General features: G+C 44.7%; 1 protein-coding gene across 1 annotated transcript; it reads right to left on the reverse strand.

Annotated features, from left to right (window-relative positions):
- Positions 1–1088: 1088 nt before the first annotated feature.
- LOC309567458 (uncharacterized protein) lies at positions 1089–20380 on the reverse strand (the record flags this gene model as incomplete). The annotated part of the gene is made up of 9 exons (XM_082272847.1): positions 1089–1186; positions 2827–2933; positions 3257–3477; positions 5224–5349; positions 5561–5719; positions 6421–6577; positions 16641–16723; positions 17258–17862; positions 18307–20380. 9 exons carry the CDS (start codon positions 20378–20380, stop codon positions 1089–1091), a joined length of 3630 nt encoding a protein of 1209 aa, XP_082128973.1.
- Positions 20381–21523: the final 1143 nt, after the last annotated feature.

Consider the following 21523-nt stretch of genomic DNA (forward strand, 5'->3'; position numbering starts at 1 on the left):
AAAGTCACAAAATTGTTGACCCCATGTACATAAAAATTATTTCTTACTAAATGCAGCATTGTGAGGCCTCCTTTTTTTTGCCAAAGTGTGTTTTGACCAACGTATGGCAGTGTTCTCATTCCGCCAAGAGCCCCAATGGAGCCAGAAGTCTTAAAGAGTCTTTTTTTTAGCAGGTTGAACAAATCAGTAAGTGCATATTAGAACCAAAAAGCACAATGCAATGGTCGCATCTTTAAAAATGTGGTCCAGTTAATCTGCCCTCCCTTTTGCTGAGACACACACAAACATAGGTACCCTGTCTACACACATAGGTGTTCCATCTGCACACACACACAAATATACATAGGTACTTCAGCTGTACACTCACATTGGCACCTTGTCTATATATATATATATATATATATATATATATACTGTATATACAGTATATATATATATATATATATATATATATATATATATATACATATATACACACACTCGTTCCCCTTCTACATGCATAAAAACACACATGAAAGTCAGATATATTTAATTGCACATAGCAGCATTTATTAAATGAGAAGAAGAAAATACAGTATTTCTTTGGACATTTACATCTTTCACTGAGCCAATGGTGACAGCTAGACAAGCACCCCTCCACAAATGTGGTAGGAAAATAATTTTTGAGAGCGCACATATAACTAAAGATTTATTGGGATATTAGATAGAGGAATGAAACGGCTCTACACATTTTGACAAATTCAATTTTTTTTGTTGACCAATCAGAATCCCCCTTTCATTTCAATTGAAACAGCAAAATTAAAAGATAGATCTTATCGGTTAGGATAGGCAAACAAATAGTTCCTTTAACCTAATTTTTTTTTAAAGTGAACCTGTTTCTTTTGTTAGGCCTCTTTTACTGCCAGGTATTGATAGATCATTTCTCCTATGTAATCCTTAACATCCCATTAGAAAGCTGTCTCTTTGGAGAACAGAATATTCCCACCAGTGTGTGGTTTACTGTGACCTGAAAGAATTCTAATTGCTAACAGGTTGATATTTTAAGCCGTTGTGTACCAAAAGTAAAATAGCAACTGGATCTTTCTGATTTATTTCTGCTGATGGATCTCATTCACATTGGTTGAGAAATTTCTGCCATCCATTCTGTCATCAGTAATTGCGGACCCTGCCCGGCTTCTTCTGTGATCTGAGAATAGGAAAGAGAAAAGTATAACTAAAGGCAAAACATATTTTTAAGTTTTGGACAGAGTGGAGGTGGATTGGGACATCTGTTTTTCTAGTTCTTCTTTTGCCCCCCCCCTCCCTACCTCTTCCCTGTTAGGCAGATTCACCCTCTCTATAGGCCCTTTTCCACTCCATGGAACCAAATGGTTCGGCTTGCTTTTGTGCTTTTCCACTGCTGGTACCGCACTGTACGGCTCGCTTAAACAGTACCACCTCAGTTGTGGTTCCAAGAGGGCCGTACCGGTACCATATCCCACAATCCTTTGCATGCAGCCTTGACTGCTTGTCAATACTAGCCACTGATTGGTCAGAGAATCATTGTTATCCCACCCACTTTACTTTAGTGGAAAAGCAAACGGTACCGAACCGTACCGAACCGTTCCAACACCGTAACATGCGGTACCATGCAGTGGAAAACCAACAGAGCCAAGCAGGGCCAAGCAGGTCCGAGTGGAGCCGAGCCGGTACTTGCAGTGGAAAAGTGCCATATTTGTCCTGTTTACTGTTACCATCACAAAATGAAGGGATAAGAAAATCCCACATTTTGGGATGTCCCCAGAACAATAATTTGAAGAGGGTAAATCTTCCAATGGGTGACCTTGTGGACCTCAACAGATTATCTTGATTTGCATTCATTTCATCTTACTTCCTAGTTCGGCTATGGGATGAAAAGTAAAGGTCCCCAATCGGATGGCAAAAAAAAAAAATTAACAGGGGTTGTAACCCTTTCTTACTCTATCCAAAATTAAAAAAAAAAAAAAAAAAAAGCTTTTCCTACAGTTGTACTTTAATTGCTTATTAGTGTCTGATCTAAAGTAAAAGGAATAGTGGCATACAGAAACCCAAGGAAACCAATCAAAGACCAATATTCATGACCTGAATATTTTAAAGTGCTGATCCAAAAGCAATATTTCAGATTAGAGTATTAGAGTGTTCTGGTGCCCAGATTGCCACACACAAGCTTTTGGTGCAAGACTGCATGCTATCAGTGCAGGGGTTTGCAACACTCAGGCCAAGGTGAGTATGCAGCAGAATAGAGGTCAAATATTGTTAACAGTCTTTTTAAAACTAGCACCTCTATACACCCCAGAACGGGTCATGGTGACTGCATTTTGGCCCAAATGGAATCATGGGACTCTTTCCATCAGAGTCTCCAGAGATATATTACAACAGAGCGAGTCAGCCTGCCAGCAACCATCCAAAAGTGAAATTTGGTTGGACTGACCCTTTAGCTGCCTATAGGCATAAGTCACCAAAGATGGAGCTTAGTAGATGTTGCTGCTGTGTGCTAAGTATTTCTTGGTGCTTGAATGGGAAGAGTTTACTGACTCAGATGATCTGTTACATTAGATCGCAAAACCCATTTATTTCTGTCTCTGTGAAATGAATATGATTAGCTGCCTTGGCTCATGCTGAAGTGATTGGCTGTGGTTCATGCTGGAGGTGCCAGCCAACAGAGCTGATAATATATAGATCAACACTGTGGGTACAATGGATGTGTAGTGACATCAAGTACATAGGGGTGCAGGTCCTTGATATGATTTCCATCCATACATTAGTGTAGTAAAAAAAAATGATTATGCTACATTTTTCTCTACTTACCGGAGACTGAAGATGAATCTGACCTTCCTCCTTGTCTTGATGAATAGTTACCATTGCCATGACCATTATCATTACCGTTACCATAACCATTACCATGCTTTGAACCTCTGCACAAAAAAATAACAAATTGACATTGCTGAAATTTAGATGTACACATTGTTTAAAATCAATTCAAATATTTAGCAATAATACTATATAGCAGAAATAAAGCTCTCTGAAGATATTGGTGTAATTGTCTTTAGCCAATATTCATCAGAAAAGTGACTACTGCTAAATGGGGATGGTGGAAACACCAATCATCACTTCATCCCTTAAATATTTGCAAGTACATCTTTCTGAATGGCATTTTAGGTGTCCAGGCAATCACAACAAGTAAATTGGATGGTTTTTTTTGCAAAAATTAAAATAGAAATCCTTGTAATACACCTACCGTTCTTCTTCTTCTTCTAGAAGCTTGTGGTAAATGTCTATCTCATTCTCCAGCTTGTTTCTGATGTCCAGCAGAAGCTTGTACTCTCGTGACTGGGTTTCCAGTTCATAACGGAGCTCACACAGCTGATCCTCCAAGACCATAACCTTGTCTTGAATTTCACTCAGCTCATCATAGTATCGACCTTCTGTCTCTGCCAGTGCCTTCTCCAAGGAGGTTTTCTATTTATTTGAGGGAACATTTATGACTTTTTGTTGCAGAGAAATAACATCTCAGCCCACTACCAATACACCCAGGGTATAATCCCAAAACCAAATAGAGTTTTCAGTATTAACCACTTAAAGCGGAGTTCCAGCCATTTCACTCACCTGTCCAACGGTCCAGCGATGCGGCCGCCCGAAGCCTCGATCCTCTCCCTCGTCGCCGGCAACACTGCTGTGGGCACCCGGCTGTGACAGTTTGCGGCTTCACAGCCGGGTACCCACTGCGCATGCGCGAGTTGCGCTGCGCGTCTTGATTGGCCGGCAATCTTCTGGGACCTCTGACATGTCCCAGAAGATTGCAGGGATGGAGGGGGAGAGGAGAACTTCCGTTCAGGGCGCCGCGACGCTCCGTGCGGAAGTGGGAGCGGGTACCTGTCAAAACTAGGTACCCGCTCCCCCCCCAAAAAAAAATGGCATGCCAAATGTGGCATGTCAGGGGGTTAGAATACCTAAAGCGGAAGTTCCACTTTTGGGTGGAACTCCGCTTTAAGCCACAGCCCTATTTCGGACACTTTTTGTTTAATAGTTAAAATCAGCATTTTTTCCTAGAAAACTACTTAGAACCCCCAAACATTATATATATATTTTTTAGCAAAGACTCTGAAGAATAAAATGTCAGTCATTGCAATATTGTTTGTCACGCGGTATTTGCGCAGCAGTCTTTAAAACGCCAATTTTTTGGAAAAATTTTGAAAAAAATCACATTTCACTGCATTTAAAAGATACTAAACAGTAAAGTTAGCCCATTTTTTTTGTATATTGTGAAAGATGATGTCACGCTGAGTAAATAGATACCCAACATGTTACGGTTTAAAATTGCGCACACCTGTGGGATGGCAACAAACTACGGTCAATAGAGATCTCAATAGGCGACGCTTTAAATTTTTTTAACGGTTACCAGTTTAGAGTTAGAGTGCAGCTCTTTCCTTTAAATTATTGCTCACGCTCTGGCGATCACGGCGATACCTCACATGTGTGGTTTGAATAGTGATTTAATTCGCGGCTCGACTTCTGTATACGCTTTTTTTTCGTGCGCGAGCTAACAGTGACAGGGGCGGCTTAAATTTTTTTTTTTCCTATTTATTTTATTTTTTTTAACTTTATTACAGGTTTTTTAAAAAAAATAAAAAATCTCGTCAATTTTTTGCTGTCACAAGCAATGTAAACATCCCTTGTGACACCAATATGCAGTAACAGGTACTCTTTATGGAGGGATCGAGGGTCTAAAAGACCCTAGACCCCTCCACTACACTTTCATGTATGCAAAACGCTGAAAACTGCATTTTTGCATACAGCCGTTTTTTAAATCTGCTGCCTTTTGCAGCAGAGTAACCCGGAAGTGATGTCATGGACGCCGCCTCCAGGTTACGTCATCGGAGACCCGATCAAAGCCATTTCTGGCTTTGATCGGGACTCCATCCAGCCGGCGGACGTGCTGGCTAAGTGCTCGGGGCTCCCGGTGGGACGGGAGCCCCAAGCAAATTCTCGGAAGACGGCGGGAAGGGGGGGACGTCCCCTCCCGCTCACCCGGGTAACGATCGAGCAGCTCGGAAAGCCGACCGTCGGCTGTTAACCATCCATCCTGGTATACCCCCGCAAAGTCTGCCGACGTATATATACGTCAGTTTGCGGTAAGTGGTTAATTAGAAGTATAAAATCTGTTGGGGGTGCTAAATGTATATAACACGGGGATTAATACTGTACCATGGCATATTGTGTCTCCAGTTCCATCGACAAATTCTGCATAGTGCGTCTCAGTTCCATAACTTGATTCTTGAATGATTCAATTTGTTCATTGCTATCAGATATCTCGCTTTTCAGCTCGTTGATCTAAAACAGAAGGTGCAAAATTTGGCAGTTTAAATACAAATTGGGAAATTTAGGACATATAAGCATTTCATCTGGGCTGAATGGAGACTCTCTTCTGTGAAACAAATGGGAAGACCATTACCGCAACAATATGACTTTTTTTCCCCCAAAGAAAGTATGTGTCTTCATTTCATTCTCTAGTCTAAGGAAAACATATTATGAGTTAAGTCACCTGTTGCTGGTATTCTTCCTCAGCTTTTTTGCGATTTGCTTCTGCCAACTCTTCATACTGAGACCTGGTGTCATTCAAGATTTTAAGAATGTTGAATCCTGGAGCAGCGTCCATCTCAACTGTCACATCACTAGAGACACCTTGCATGGCCTTCATCTCCTAGAAATCATAAGTTAGTCAACGGATAACTAATGTCAATGATAAATACATGACTTGTGTTATCTTCCATGTGTTCTCTAAAAGCAGCAATAATAACAACTATTACATTTATGCACAGATCTATATTATTATAAAGCTTTGGTGGGTTAGCACTAGAAGAAGGATATGTAATTAAAATGTCTATGGCAGTATAAATTCTAATTATGCCACTGGTTTGGCCTATACTACCCAAATCTGATGTGGCCATAGGTGTGCACAGCCTATTGCATTAGGGTGTGCGCTCCAAAGCTCAAACGAACATTTGTGTTTGTGTATATATATATATATATATATATGTATACTGTAAATCATTTTAGCACACAATCCCTCTGACTTCTTCTGCTCAGTATAGATGTGGCACACCACCAGGCCAGGCGCAATCTCCAAGGCCAGGCACATCCCCATCCCGCTCACTCAAACTTAATTGCAGTACTAGAAGAAAGCAAGGAGGAGGCAGGATCCATCTTGGGGGTGTTCCTGCAGTCCCCCTGAGAGCCAGGAGCGCCTGAAACTGCTAGGGGAGGAGGTAGGGGGAGGAGATTTGTTCCGATAATGTGCATTTCATTCAAGACAGTTGGTAACTATGGGGGATTAGGGTGTGCCTAGGCACACCTGGCACACCCTGTGCACACGCCTATGGATGTGGCTAATGCATTTCTTACCTCTTCGTGGGTTTTCTTACGGTATGCAAGTTCTTCAGTTAGGCTCTTAAACTGAGCTTCAAGATTGGACTTATCAAAGGTCAAGTCATCCAAATCGTTATGTAAACCAGAGATCTCGGCATCCACATTTTGAAACAGGCAGCGTTCACTTTCATACCTGAAAGAAAAAACCATCATTCTTATGGATGATGAGATCATTTTCTATCTGCAATATTCTTTTAGTAGCCAGGACTGCTGACCATGACAACAATTTCCAAAGCAATATTAGCCCTACTATGAAATATACAATACTAGTATAGAACAAAAGTAAAACTTCTCTCATTAATGTCCTTGGCTAAAATGTATTACCAAACTAAACACACAAACATTTGCAGTGAATACAATTCTTAATCATTTTTTGGGGGTAGAGTAGGGCAGGGTTTTGAGCCCCACCACATTTTTTGTGCAGTTTGCATTCTTTGCTAGAAGTTTTCCGCAAACCTCGTCATGGGCCTTCAAGTGATTCTCCATAAGACAATATAAAGTATTAACTAGAGAGGAAGCAGAAAGGGGTCAAAACCTACTCTATTTCACCCTAAAAGTATTCGGCTTACACCCAATTTGGTGCAGAATTAAATTTTGTAAATCTTTTCCAAATATTTCCACATTTACTGTACTCTGGGAGCTGCAGTTCCCATTAGTTGCCAGCAGGTGGTGCTGTGTACTTAGAAAATGGGTTTTAACCAGCTTTGCATTATTTATTCATTTTGTTTTATTACTGTTTTGATTGCATTAAAAGGAGGAACTATGCACTGTGAACATTTTGTGAAGTGGTTAGGAGTAGGGTTGAGCGAACACCTAGATGTCCGTGTTCGACGGGTTCGGCCGAACTTTAAAAAAAAGTCCGGGTCCGTGTCCCGGACTTTTACCGAACTTTTCCCGGACACCGAACCCCATTGAAGTCAATGGGGACCCGAACTTTAAGGCACTAAAATGGCTCTAAAACACCAAAGGAAAGGGCTAGAGTGCTGCAAATGGCAGCAAAACGTAATTAAGAGCATGGCAAGTGCTCTGCAAACAAATGTGGATAGGGAAATAACTTAAAACAACAAAAAAAAAACAGAAAAATAAAACAATGTTCTTCTTCATCTCTGAAGGACGAGGCCCATATGGAGTAGGAGGGAGGTTGAGGTGGTGGTGGATGTGGCGGTGACATAGGCGTGCGCACAGGGTGTGCTGGGTGTGCCTGGGCACACCCTAATCACCTAGGGCACATAGCATTGCCAGTGAGGAGATGGGAAAGATCTCCCTGGGACCTGCTCTGCTCTATTTCTCCTTGCCTACAGGTACATGGCCCCGATACATTACTCTCCCTGCTGGCAAACACATGCATGTGTATTTCAACTTTGGGGTGCACACCTTAATGCAATAGGCTGCGCACACCTATGGGCGGTGTAGGTGGAAGCGGCGGTGGAGGAGGACCAGGGCCGGATTAACAGCATCATGGGCTTGGTGCTGAGGATTTTGAAGGGCCTTAAGGGCCGTGCCTTGCCATGCACCCAGAGGAGGAAGGGTGCAGCCATGCATGCCTAATTCAACATGGGATGCTGTCTCTGAAGCCCATAAACACATCCATGCATCGCCAACTGTCCCTCCTTGTCCGGCCTTCACGCTGTGTGGGGAGGTTCTGAGGGTGCTGCCTGGGGAAGCGAGCATAGAAGCCAGACTTCTGTGTTTACAAGTGACAGAAGAGCGGTAACAGTGAATATGGCCAACCCGGGGCCTATATAAAAGGTAGGGGCCTGGAGCTGCAGCTCCAATAGCCCCTACATTAATCTGGCCCTGAGGAGGAGGACGAGGTAGCCAACACTGCTTCTTTTCAAAAATTTTAAATGAGGGTACACCCCAAAAGAGTGAGAAAGAGCAAAAATGGAACAATGGGTGGGTAAGGTCGGTATCCATTGCTATTCTGCATAAGGTACGGAAAAGTCCCGTGGGATCCATGCCTGGTTCATTTTAATGAACGTGAGCTTGTCCACATTGTCTCTGGACAGGCGGCTGCGCTTGTCTGTTATAACGCCCCCAGCCGTGCTAAATACCCGTTCAGATAATACACTGGCTGCAGGGCACGCCAGCACCTCCAAGGCGTAAAGGGCAAGCTCAGGCCATGTGCCCAATTTGGAGACCCAGAAGTTGAAGGGGGCAGACCCGTCATTCACTACATGTAGGCGTGTGCACACATACTGCTCCACCATGTTGGTAAAATGCTGCCTCCTGCTAAGACGTTCCATCTGAGCTGCTGGTGCTGCTGTTTGTTGTGGCGTGCTGACAAAGCTTTTCCACATTTCGGCCATGCTAACCCTGCCTTCTGAGGTGCTGGCGGTGCCCTGGTTGCGTTGGCGACCTCCTCCTCCTCCTCCTCTGCCTTGTGCTTCCACTGTGGCCCCGCTGTCAGATGGGAATGCCAGCAGCATGGCGTCTACCAGCGTGCGCTTGTACTCGCGCATCTTGCGATCGCGCTCCAGTGAGTGAATTAAGGACGGTACGTTGTCCTTGTAACGGGGATCCAGCAGCGTGGCCACCCAGTAATCAGCACAAGTTAGAATGTGGGCAACTCGGCGGTCGTTGTGGAGACACTGCAGCATGTAATCGCTCATGTGTGCCAGGCTGCCCAGAGGCGACGAAAGGCTGTCCTCTGTGGGAGGTGTATCGTCCGTGTCCTCTGTATCCCCCCAGCCACGCACCAGTGATGGCCATGAGCTGGCCTGGGTGCCACCCTGCTGTGAACATGGTTCCATCTCCTCCTCCAGCTCCTCCTCCTCCTCATCCTCCTCATCCTCCAGAACTGTGCCCCTGCTGGACAATTGCGTCCCTGGCGTTTGCGTGTGCAGGAACCCACCCTCGGAGCCCCTTGCGAATGACTGCCCTGAAAGCCTTGGAAATGTTACCTCTTCATCCTCCTCCTCCTCCTCATCCTGTGCCACATCCTCTTCCATCATCGCCCGAATTGTTTTTTCAAGGAGGCATAGAAGTGGGATAGTTAAGCTGAGAACGGCGTCATTGCCACTGGCCATGTTGGTGGAGTACTCAAAACAGCGCAACAAGGCACACAGGTCTCGCATGGAGGCCCAGTTATTGGTGGTGAAGTGGTGCTGTTCCGCAGAGCGACTCACGCGTGCGTGCTGCAGCTGAAACTCCACTATGGCCTGCTGCTGCTCGCACAGTCTTTCCAGCATGTGCAAGGTGGAGTTCCACCTTGTGGGCACGTCACATATGAGGCGGTGAGCGGGAAGGCCGAAGTTACGCTGCAGCGCTGCCAGGCGAGCAGCAGCAGGGTGAGAACGCCGAAAGTGCGCACAAACGGCCCGCACTTTCTGCAGCAGCTCTGACATATCGGGGTAGTTTTTAAGGAACCTCTGCACCACCAAATTCAGCACATGCGCCAGGCAAGGGATGTGCGTCAAACCGGCTAGGCCCAGAGCTGCTATGAGATTTCGCCCGTTATCACACACCACCAGGCCGGGCTTGAGGCTCGCTGGCAGCAACCACTCATTTGTCTGCTGTTCCATGCTCCTCCACAACTCCTGCGCGGTGTGTGGTTTGTCCCCCAAACAGGCAAGTTGTAAAACTGCCTGCTGTCGTTTACCCCTGGCCGTGCTGAAGTTGGTGGTGAAGGTGTTACGCTGTCCGGATGAGGAGGCGGTAGAGGATGAGGAAGCGGAGTAGGAGGAGTTACGAACAGGAGGCAAACTGAAGCGCCCTGCAATCCTCGGTGGTGGAAGGACATGCGCCAAATTGCTATCCGCCTCAGGCCCATCCGCCACTGCATTTACCCAGTGTGCCGTTAGGGAGATATAACGCCCCTGACCGTGCTTACTGGTCCACGTATCCGTAGTTAGGTGGACCTTGGCACAGATGGCGTTGCGCAGTGCACACCTGATATTTTCCCCCACTTGGTTGTGCAGGGAAGGGATGGCTTGCCTGGAAAAGTAGTGGCGGCTGGGCACGACGTACTGTGGGACAGCCACCGACATAAGGTTTTTAAAACTGTGCGTCTCCACCAGACGGAATGACAGCATTTCAAAGGCCAATAATTTTGAAATGCTGGCATTCAGGGCCAGGGATCGCGGGTGGGTAGGGGGGTACTTCCTCTTCCTCTCAAGTGTTTGGGAGATGGAAAGCTGAACGCTTCCACGGGACATTGTGGAGATGGTTGTTGGTGACCCAAGTGGTGGTGTTGCTGACAGATCGTCTGTTTGCGGGGTGGCAGGTGCCGGTATCACTACAGATGTGGCTGGAGCGGCCGAGACTGCAGCAGAAGAGGAAGCAGGATGAGCCAGAGACGTTTCTTGGTTTTGAAGGTGTGTACTCCACTGCAGCTCGTGCTTTGCACTTAGATGCCTGATCATGCAGGTTGTGCTCAGGTTGAGAAGGTTCATGCCTCGCTCCAAGCTCTGATTGCACAGGGTGCAAACCACTCGTGTCCTGTCATCAGCACATTTTCTAAAGAACTTCCACGCTAGAGAACTCCTTTGAGCTGACTTTGGTGCGCTCGTTCCCTTGCTGTGTTGGGCAGTAGCGGGCGTAGTGTCTAGGGCACGGCCGCTCCGCTTCTGCACCCTGCTCCCTCTTCTGCTGTGCTGGTGGCTCTGTGCGACCACCGCCTCTTCCTCCAAACTACTCAGGTCACCTGCATGACGTTCATTCCATGTGGGGTCGAGGACCTCATCGTCCTCCACATCATCTTCCACCCAGTCTTCACCCCTGCCCTCCTTGTCGGTCTCCACAATGCTGAACGCCGCAGCAGTTGGCACCTGCGTTTCGTCATCATCGGAGACGTGCTGCGATGATCCTTGCATGTACTCATCTTGAGAAATAAGTGGTTGGGCATCGCTGCACTCAATCTCTTCCACTTCTGGGGCAGGGCTAGGTGGATGGCCCTGGGAAACCCTGCTGACAGAGTCCTCAAAAAGAATAAGAGACTGCTGTATGGCTTGGGGCTCAGACTGCTGGCCTGATTTGCAAGGGGGTGAGGTGAAAGACGGTTGGACATTGGCTGCAGGTGCCAACTCTGACCTTTCTGCAGTAGACTGGGTGGGAGACAATGTGAAGGAACTGGAGGCACTGTCAGCAGCAAACCAATCTACTATCGCCTCAACTTGTTCTGGCCTCATCACTTCTAGGGGCGTTTGATGCCCTACCAAATACTGATGCAGGTTCTGTCGCCTACTCACACTTGAGGAAGGTGTTTCACTTGTGCGTGTAGCTGGCACAGATCGACCATGTCCTCTCCTTGCAACAGGAGCTCTACCAGCAGCACCACGACCCAGGCCACGGCCCTTATTTGACGGTCTCCTCATATTTCTGTAATTTAAGATCTTGCCCTAGAAAGGTTTTTATTGAATAGCGGAATAGAAAATATGATCCAAAAAAAGTGTATGTATATCACACGTACACAACCACACTAGGCCCCAATTACTATTGTTTGTACCCCTAAAAGGCTAGATGAGGAGTAGGGGGAGTATGGAACAGGCAGCACCCTCAAACCTTCAGAAGTATGAGATGAACCCCAACAACTTGGAAAGGTGGATCTCTCTCACACGTACCGACACAGACTATCCCGCAATTCAATTGATCCTCAAAGGTTTTTATTGAATAGCGGAATAGAAAATATGATCCAAAAAAAGTGTATGTATATCACACGTACACAACCACACTAGGCCCCAATTACTATTGTTTGTACCCCTAAAAGGCTAGATGAGGAGTAGGGGGAGTATGGAACAGGCAGCACCCTCAAACCTTCAGAAGTATGAGATGAACCCCAACAACTTGGAAAGGTGGATCTCTCTCACACGTACCAACACAGACTATCCCCCAATTTAACTGATCCCCAAAGGTTTTTGATTAAATAGCGGAATAGAAAATATGATCCCAAAAAAGTGTATGTATATCACACCTACACAACCACACTAGGCCCCAATTACTATTGTTTGTACCCCTAAAAGGCTAGGAGTAGGGGGAGTATGGAACAGGCAGCACCCTCAAACCTTCAGAAGTATGAGATGAACCCCAACAACTTGGAAAGGTGGATCTCTCTCACACGTACCAACACAGACTATCCCCCAATTTAACTGATCCCCAAAGGTTTTTGATTAAATAGCGGAATAGAAAATATGATCCCAAAAAAGTGTATGTATATCACACGTACACAACCACACTAGGCCCCAATTACTATTGTTTGTACCCCTAAAAGGCTAGGAGTAGGGGGAGTATGGAACAGGCAGCACCCTCAAACCTTCAGAAGTATGAGATGAACCCCAACAACTTGGAAAGGTGGATCTCTCTCACACGTACCAACACAGACTATCCCCCAATTTAACTGATCCCCAAAGGTTTTTGATTAAATAGCGGAATAGAAAATATGATCCCAAAAAAGTGTATGTATATCACACGTACACAACCACACTAGGCCCCAATTACTATTGTTTGTACCCCTAAAAGGCTAGGAGTAGGGGGAGTATGGAACAGGCAGCACCCTCAAACCTTCAGAAGTATGAGATGAACCCCAACAACTTGGAAAGGTGGATCTCTCTCACACGTACCAACACAGACTATCCCCCAATTTAACTGATCCCCAAAGGTTTTTGATTAAATAGCGGAATAGAAAATATGATCCCAAAAAAGTGTATGTATATCACACGTACACAACCACACTAGGCCCCAATTACTATTGTTTGTACCCCTAAAAGGCTAGGAGTAGGGGGAGTATGGAACAGGCAGCACCCTCAAACCTTCAGAAGTATGAGATGAACCCCAACAACTTGGAAAGGTGGATCTCTCTCACACGTACCAACACAGACTATCCCCCAATTTAACTGATCCCCAAAGGTTTTTGATTAAATAGCGGAATAGAAAATATGATCCCAAAAAAGTGTATGTATATCACACGTACACAACCACACTAGGCCCCAATTACTATTGTTTGTACCCCTAAAAGGCTAGGAGTAGGGGGAGTATGGAACAGGCAGCACCCTCAAACCTTCAGAAGTATGAGATGAACCCCAACAACTTGGAAAGGTGGATCTCTCTCACACGTACCAACACAGACTATCCCCCAATTTAACTGATCCCCAAAGGTTTTTGATTAAATAGCGGAATAGAAAATATGATCCCAAAAAAGTGTATGTATATCACACGTACACAACCACACTAGGCCCCAATTACTATTGTTTGTACCCCTAAAAGGCTAGGAGTAGGGGGAGTATGGAACAGGCAGCACCCTCAAACCTTCAGAAGTATGAGATGAACCCCAACAACTTGGAAAGGTGGATCTCTCTCACACGTACCAACACAGACTATCCCCCAATTTAACTGATCCCCAAAGGTTTTTGATTAAATAGCGGAATAGAAAATATGATCCCAAAAAAGTGTATGTATATCACACGTACACAACCACACTAGGCCCCAATTACTATTGTTTGTACCCCTAAAAGGCTAGATGAGGAGTAGGGGGAGTATGGAACAGGCAGCACCCTCAAACCTTCAGAAGTATGAGATGAACCCCAACAACTTGGAAAGGTGGATCTCTCTCACACCTACCAACACAGACTATCCCCCAATTTAACTGATCCCCAAAGGTTTTTGATTAAATAGCGGAATAGAAAATATGATCCCAAAAAAGTGTATGTATATCACACGTACACAACCACACTAGGCCCCAATTACTATTGTTTGTACCCCTAAAAGGCTAGGAGTAGGGGGAGTATGGAACAGGCAGCACCCTCAAACCTTCAGAAGTATGAGATGAACCCCAATAACTTGGAAAGGTGGATCTCTCTCACACGTACCAACACAGACTATCCCCCAATTTAACTGATCCCCAAAGGTTTTTGATTAAATAGCGGAATAGAAAATATGATCCCAAAAAAGTGTATGTATATCACACGTACACAACCACACTAGGCCCCAATTACTATTGTTTGTACCCCTAAAAGGCTAGGAGTAGGGGGAGTATGGAACAGGCAGCACCCTCAAACCTTCAGAAGTAAGAGATGAACCCCAACAACTTGGAAAGGTGGATCTCTCTCACACGTACCAACACAGACTATCCCCCAATTTAACTGATCCCCAAAGGTTTTTGATTAAATAGCGGAATAGAAAATATGATCCCAAAAAAGTGTATGTATATCACACGTACACAACCACACTAGGCCCCAATTACTATTGTTTGTACCCCTAAAAGGCTAGGAGTAGGGGGAGTATGGAACAGGCAGCACCCTCAAACCTTCAGAAGTATGAGATGAACCCCAACAACTTGGAAAGGTGGATCTCTCTCACACGTACCAACACAGACTATCCCCCAATTTAACTGATCCCCAAAGGTTTTTGATTAAATAGCGGAATAGAAAATATGATCCCAAAAAAGTGTATGTATATCACACGTACACAATCACACTAGGCCCCAATTACTATTGTTTGTACCCCTAAAAGGCTAGATGAGGAGTAGGGGGAGTATGGAACAGGCAGCACCCTCAAACCTTCAGAAGTATGAGATTGTGTTCACTGTACCCCACAAAGATTGAGTTCACTGCACCCCACAATGATTGTGTTCACTGCACCCCACAAAGATTGTGTTCACTGCACCTCACAAAGATTGTGTTCACTGTACCCCCCAAAGATTGTGTTCACTGCACCCCACAAAGATTCTGTTCACTGTACCCCACAAAGATTGTGTTCACTGCACCCCAAAAAGATTGTGTTCACTGCACCCCAAAAAGGATGTTGTTCACTGCACCCCAAAAAGGATGTTGTTCACTCCACCCCAAAAAGATTGTGTTCACTGCACCCCACAAAGATTGTGTTCACTGCACCCCAAAAAGATTGTGTTCACTGCACCCCAAAAATGATTTTGTTCACTGCACCCCAAAAAGGATTTTGTTCACTGCACCCCAAAAAGGATGTTGTTCACTCCACCCCAAAAAGATTGTGTTCACTGCACCCCAAAAAGATTGTGTTCACTGCACCCCACAAAGGATTTTGTTCACTGCACCCCAAAAAGATTGTGTTCACTGCACCCCAAAAAGGATGTTGTTCACTGCACCCCAAAAAGGATTTTGTTCACTGCACCCCAAAAAGATTGTGTTCACTGCACCCCACAAAGGATTTTGTTTACTGCACCCCACAAAGATTGTGTTCACTGCACACCAAAAAGGATTGTGTTCACTGCACCCCAAAAAGATTTTGTTCACTGCACCCCAAAAAGATTGTGTTCACTGCAGCCCAAAAAGATTGTGTTCACTGCAGCCCAAAAAGATTGTGTTCACTGCAGCCCAAAAAGATTGTGTTCACTGCAGCTCACACACAGAAAAATGGATGTGGATCACTGACACCTGCCTATCTCCAATCCCACACCACACAGCAATATCGATTGTAGTTTGTAGAACACAGTTTCCCTAAAATTCAGCAGACTCTGTCCCTAACAGGATTGAGAAGAGATCGTAGATCAGGATTGAGTGCAGACCCCACCCCCCACACAGCAATATCGATTGTAGTTTGTAGAAGACACTGACCCTATAATTCAGCAGACTCTATCCCTAAAATGCCTACAACTCGCCCTGCCTAAACACTCCGACCTGTCCCTCAATTCTATCCGGACACAAATGGTTTTTTCCTGCCTATCTTTCCCTAATCAGCAGCCAGCACGTTGATGTGTGCTCTGTCCCTGAATCTAAGCAGCATAATGACGCCGCTGCGGCTGCCTCGAACTTATAAAGACTTGGTCACATGCTTCAGACGGCCAATCACAGCTACTGAGACATTTGCAGGCATGGCTGGGATGGCTTAAGGCACACCAGTTAAACGATTGTTGATTGGCTGTTGAAAGCCCGCCATGAAAAGAGCGCCAAAGCATGCAAAACCCGGAAATAAAACGACCGAACACGGATTTTTACCCGAACATACAGTAAAGTGTCCGTGTCCGTGTTCGGGTACAAAAAATCCAATTATTCGGTACGAACACGAATAATACAGTCCGTGTTCGCTCAACACTAGTTAGGAGTTGGAAATGTATTTTTTAGCTCATTTGACATTATGCCTTGTACACAGTTTTGTTAGACATATTCAACAGAATTTTTTTGTTAGATTTAGGGTTTACATAAATTGGAACAGCATTTAGTTATTGAATGAGATCACATTCACTTTCACAGGAATTTTATAACCGTGTACACTTTTTTTTTACTTACTTCGCTTTAAAATTATCCACAGCCAGTCGAGAATTGTCATTTTCCACAGTTAGATTATTATTATCCAAAATAGAAGATAATATCTGTAAGAATATAGGGGAAAACAAAATAGACCTGGATTTCAAATTATACATTTAGAAAATAAAAAACTGTATGCAAAATAATGCAGGTGAATACTGTGGCAAATGTGTGGAAAGTTAACATACTATCAGTCTCACCTTTAGTTTGTAATGCAAGAAAGCTGATTTGATAATCACAGGAAATACGCCTTACATCACCTTAGCATTATAGCGTATTGGCTGTTAGTATATCATTACTCTTACTACATTATTGTGTTTTTTTAGGCCTAGGAGGTGCCTGCAACTGTCCTGCAGAGCAATTGTGGATCTGCATAAGTATATATTTGTAACTATATATTTAAAATTTCACAATGTGTATTTAAGTCTCATGTTTTTTTCATTATAATTCATATCTCCACCACTAACGTACAGCTGTCTTTAGCAACACACATCTAGCAGCCCTGAACAGTTGTCTTCCTCTTTTATGATAATAGGATTTGACCAATAGAAATATGTTTCTTCTATACAAATTCAATAGGTATAAGTTTACAGGCTTACCTTATTTTTTAGTTCTTCAATGGTCTTGTAATATTTGGTGTAATCAACTTTTTGAAGTTTATGGGTGTCATACCAGTTTCTTATCTTAACTTCAAGATCTGCATTAGAGTCTTCTAGAGCATGCACTCTGTCCATATAGGTAGCCAAGCGAGAGTTAAGATTCTGCATGGTTTCCTTTCCTCCAGCTTGATAAAGACTAACTTCTCCAAGGGAACAATTGCTAAAGCCTCCTCTTTGCCCTGAATTTCCTCCACAGACTCCACCAGAGCCTTGATGGTTAGCTGAACCTCTGCTAGAATATCCTCCTGTTGACCTGCTGCTAAAACTACCACTATGGCCTCCGTTCTGTCCACCAGAATGACCACCCCCTAAACCAGTAGATCCTCTAGAGCTACCAACATGGCCTCCACTTTGAACATTTCTAGAACTGCCTTTATGTCCTCTGGAGCTATCTCCATAGCTTCCACTTTGCACTCTGCTGGAAGAACCACTTGTATATCCACCAGAGCTGCCACCATGACTTCCACCCTGCATATCCCTAGAAGCGCCAGCATATCCCCCAGAACCATTGTCATGGCCTCCATGTTGCCATCCATTAGAGCCATCTCTATTTCCATCATAGCTGCCACCCCGGCTCCCAATTTGGCCTCCACTTGACACAGCAACATGTCTCCTAGAACTACTGTCATAGTCTCCACTATGACCTCCACCAGAGCCATCTGTATGTCCACTTTTGCTTCCACTTTGTCCACCCTTGGACACAGCATCATGTCTTCTAGAACCACTGTCATAGTCTCCACTTTGAACTCCAGTGGAAGAACCACTTGTATATCCACCTGAGCTGCCGCCATGGCTTCCGCCTTGCACACCCCTAGAAGCACCAGCATATTCCCTGGAGCCATTGTCTCCACCATGGCCTTCACTATGACTTTCACTAGAACCACCTGTATATCCACCAGAGCTGCCACCCTTGCTTCTACTTTGTCTGCCCATAGACACAGCATCATGACTCTTAGAACAACTGTCATATTCTCCACTTTGAACTCCACTAGAGCCTTCTGTATATCCACCAGAGCTGCCACCCTTGCTTCCACTTTGTCTGCCCATGGACACAGCATCATGTCTCCTAGAACCACTGTCATATTCTTCACTATGACCTCCACTAGAGACACCTGTATATCTACTAGAGATGCCACCCTTGCTTCCACTTTGTCCACCCATGGACACAGCATCATGTCTTCTAGAACCACTGTCATATTCTCCACTATGGCCTCCACTAGAGCCACCTGTATATCCACCAGGGCTGCCACCCTTGCTTCCGCTTTGTTTGCCAATAGACACAGCATCATGTCTCCTAGAACCACTGTCATATTCTCCACTATGACCTCCACTAGAGACACCTGTATTTCTACCAGAGCTGCCACCCTTGCTTCCATTTTGTCCGCCCACAGACACAGCATCATGTCTCCCAGAACCACTGTCATATTCTGCACTATGGCCTTCACTAGAAACATCTGTAAATCCCCCAGAGCTGCCACCCTTGATTCCATTTTGTCCGTCCATGGACACAGCATCATGTCTCCTAGAGCCACTGTCATATTCTCCACTATGACCTCCACTGGAGCCACCTGTAAATCCACCAGAGAGGCCACCCTTACTTCTGCTTTGTTCACCTATAGACACATCATCATGTCTCCTAGAGCCACTGTCATATTCTCCACTATGACCTCCACTGGAGCCACCTGTAAATCCACCAGAGATGCCACCCTTACTTCCGCTTTGTTCACCTATAGACACATCATCATGTCTCCTAGAACCACTGTCATATTCTCCACTATGGCCTCCACTAGAGCCACCTGTATATCCACCAGAGCTGCCACCCTTGCTTCCGCTTTGTTTGCCAATAGACACAGCATCATGTCTCCTAGAACCACTGTCATATTCTCCACTATGACCTCCACTAGAGACACCTGTATTTCTACCAGAGATGCCCCCCTTGCTTCCACTTTGTTCACCCATAGACACAGCATCATGTCTCCTAGAACCACTGTCATATTCTCCACTATGACCTCCACTAGAGACACCTGCATATCCACCAGAGCTGCCACCCTTGCTTCCATTTTGTCCGCCCACAGACACAGCATCATGTCTCCCAGAACCACTGTCATATTCTGCACTATGGCCTCCACTAGAGACATCTGTAAATCCCCCAGAGCTGCCACCATTGATTCCATTTTGTCCACCCATGGACACAGCATCATGTCTCCTAGAGCCACTGTCATATTCTCCACTATGACCTCCACTGGAGCCACCTGTAAATCCACCAGAGATGCCACACTTGCTTCCACTTTGTTCACCTATAGACACATCATCATGTCTCCTAGAACCACGGTCATATTCTCCACTATGACCTCCACTAGAGACACCTGTTTTACCACCAGAGCCGCTACCCTTGCTTCCATTTTGTCCACCCACGGACACATCATCATGTCTTCTAGAACCACTATCATTTTCTCCACTATGACCTCCATTAGAGCCACCTGTATATCCATCAGAGCTGCCACCCTTGCTTCCACTTTGTCCGCCCATGGGCACAGCATCATGTTTCCTAGAACCACTGTCATTTTCTCCACTATGACCTCCACTAGAGTCACCTTTATATCTCCCAGAGCTACTACCCTGACCTCCACTTTGCACTGCATTGGAAATGCCACCATGTCCACTGGAACTGCTATCATAGCCTACATTAGATTCACTGCTTGAGTGAACACCAGAATAACCACCACCAGAGACACTACTAGAACTACCTTTTTCATTTCCAAATGAGTCATTTCCTGAACCATGATCAGATCCAGAGACTACGTTTCTTCTGTGGTCACTTCTGTTCATGTTATTAGATGTTTCCCTATTTTCTTGATCTGAGCCACCATGAATGTGTTCCTCACCACAGTTTCCAGCAGAAGTTTCTATAGCACTTGGTTGCTTTTGGATATCACTTCTAGGACCAGTAATGTGCTCATCATTGTGGACACCAGATGATGTATGCTGATCACCTCTATCTTCACAGCCTTCACTTTGTCTGCTTGATGTTGAAGTCCCATGGGATTCCTGGTGGGTTGACATTTTCTTCAATGGAGAAATGTAGACTTCTTAGAGAAGAGATGATTGTCAAAACATACAGTAACACCCAAGTGACTTTCCAGCATTTTATACCCAAGTGGGTGTTACTGTACGTGGCAAAATTCAATAAAATATTGAATGTTACAATATTACCAACCTAAAATCTCTGTGTACTTATTTATAATGTTTAATAACTAACTTCAAGAATATTTCTTTAAAATTGGGTAGTAGTTTGATACTGGATCGCATTTAAAAGCAGAGACAGGTGGAGTTAAGTCTGAGATTTATAGCTATAATTTAAGAGTTTGTTTAATGTTTTTACTATATTTTTTTATTATCATACCAGAGGAACACAATATTAAAATATCTGTCTTCTGACAAAAGGGAAAATTAACCTGTTGGAATTGGAGCAAACAACATTCTTACTTGTAGTCTGTATGTAGTGCATTCCTGACCTATGCACTGTGTACGTAGTGAACTCCTGAACCCTGCCCTCTGTATGGAGCACACATCTGAACCCCCGCACTCTGTACAGAGTGCACTTTTTAACCCTGCACTCTGTATGTACAATATTCCTGAACCCTTCATTCTGTACATAGTGCACTACTGAACGCTGCACTCTGTACACAGTACATTCCTGAACCCAGAACTCTGCGTGTAGCACACTTATGAACCCTGTACTCTGTACATAGCTTACTCCTGAACTCTGCACTCGGTATGAAGCTCATTCCGGAATCCTGCACTGTGTATGTAGCACACTTCTGAACACTGCACTCTGTACACAGCAAGTTCCTAAGTTCTGCAGTCTGTACGCAGCTCACTCCCGAACTATGCACTCTGTATGTAGCACACTAATGTACCCTGCACTCTGTACATAATGCACTCCTGGTATATACCAATGCCGTTTTAAGACCTCCTTACTGTTAGTTCAATTTGGAAAACAAAACCAAAATTCAAAAACTCACGCTATGTGTTAAACTTGGTACATCCAATCTCCTGTAGCTGCTGCTTAACAAGTGCTATGCCACTTATGCAAAAATATCAAATATTACCTCAGCGCAGACAGTGTATCCTACATCATATGACAAAAGACAACATCAAATAAAGTGTTGAATAAGTGTATACAGTAAAACGACGAATTAGTCC

This window comes from Pelophylax lessonae (assembly GCF_965119305.1).
Source record: "Pelophylax lessonae genome assembly, chromosome: 11".
Taxonomy (NCBI): Eukaryota; Metazoa; Chordata; class Amphibia; order Anura; family Ranidae; genus Pelophylax; species Pelophylax lessonae.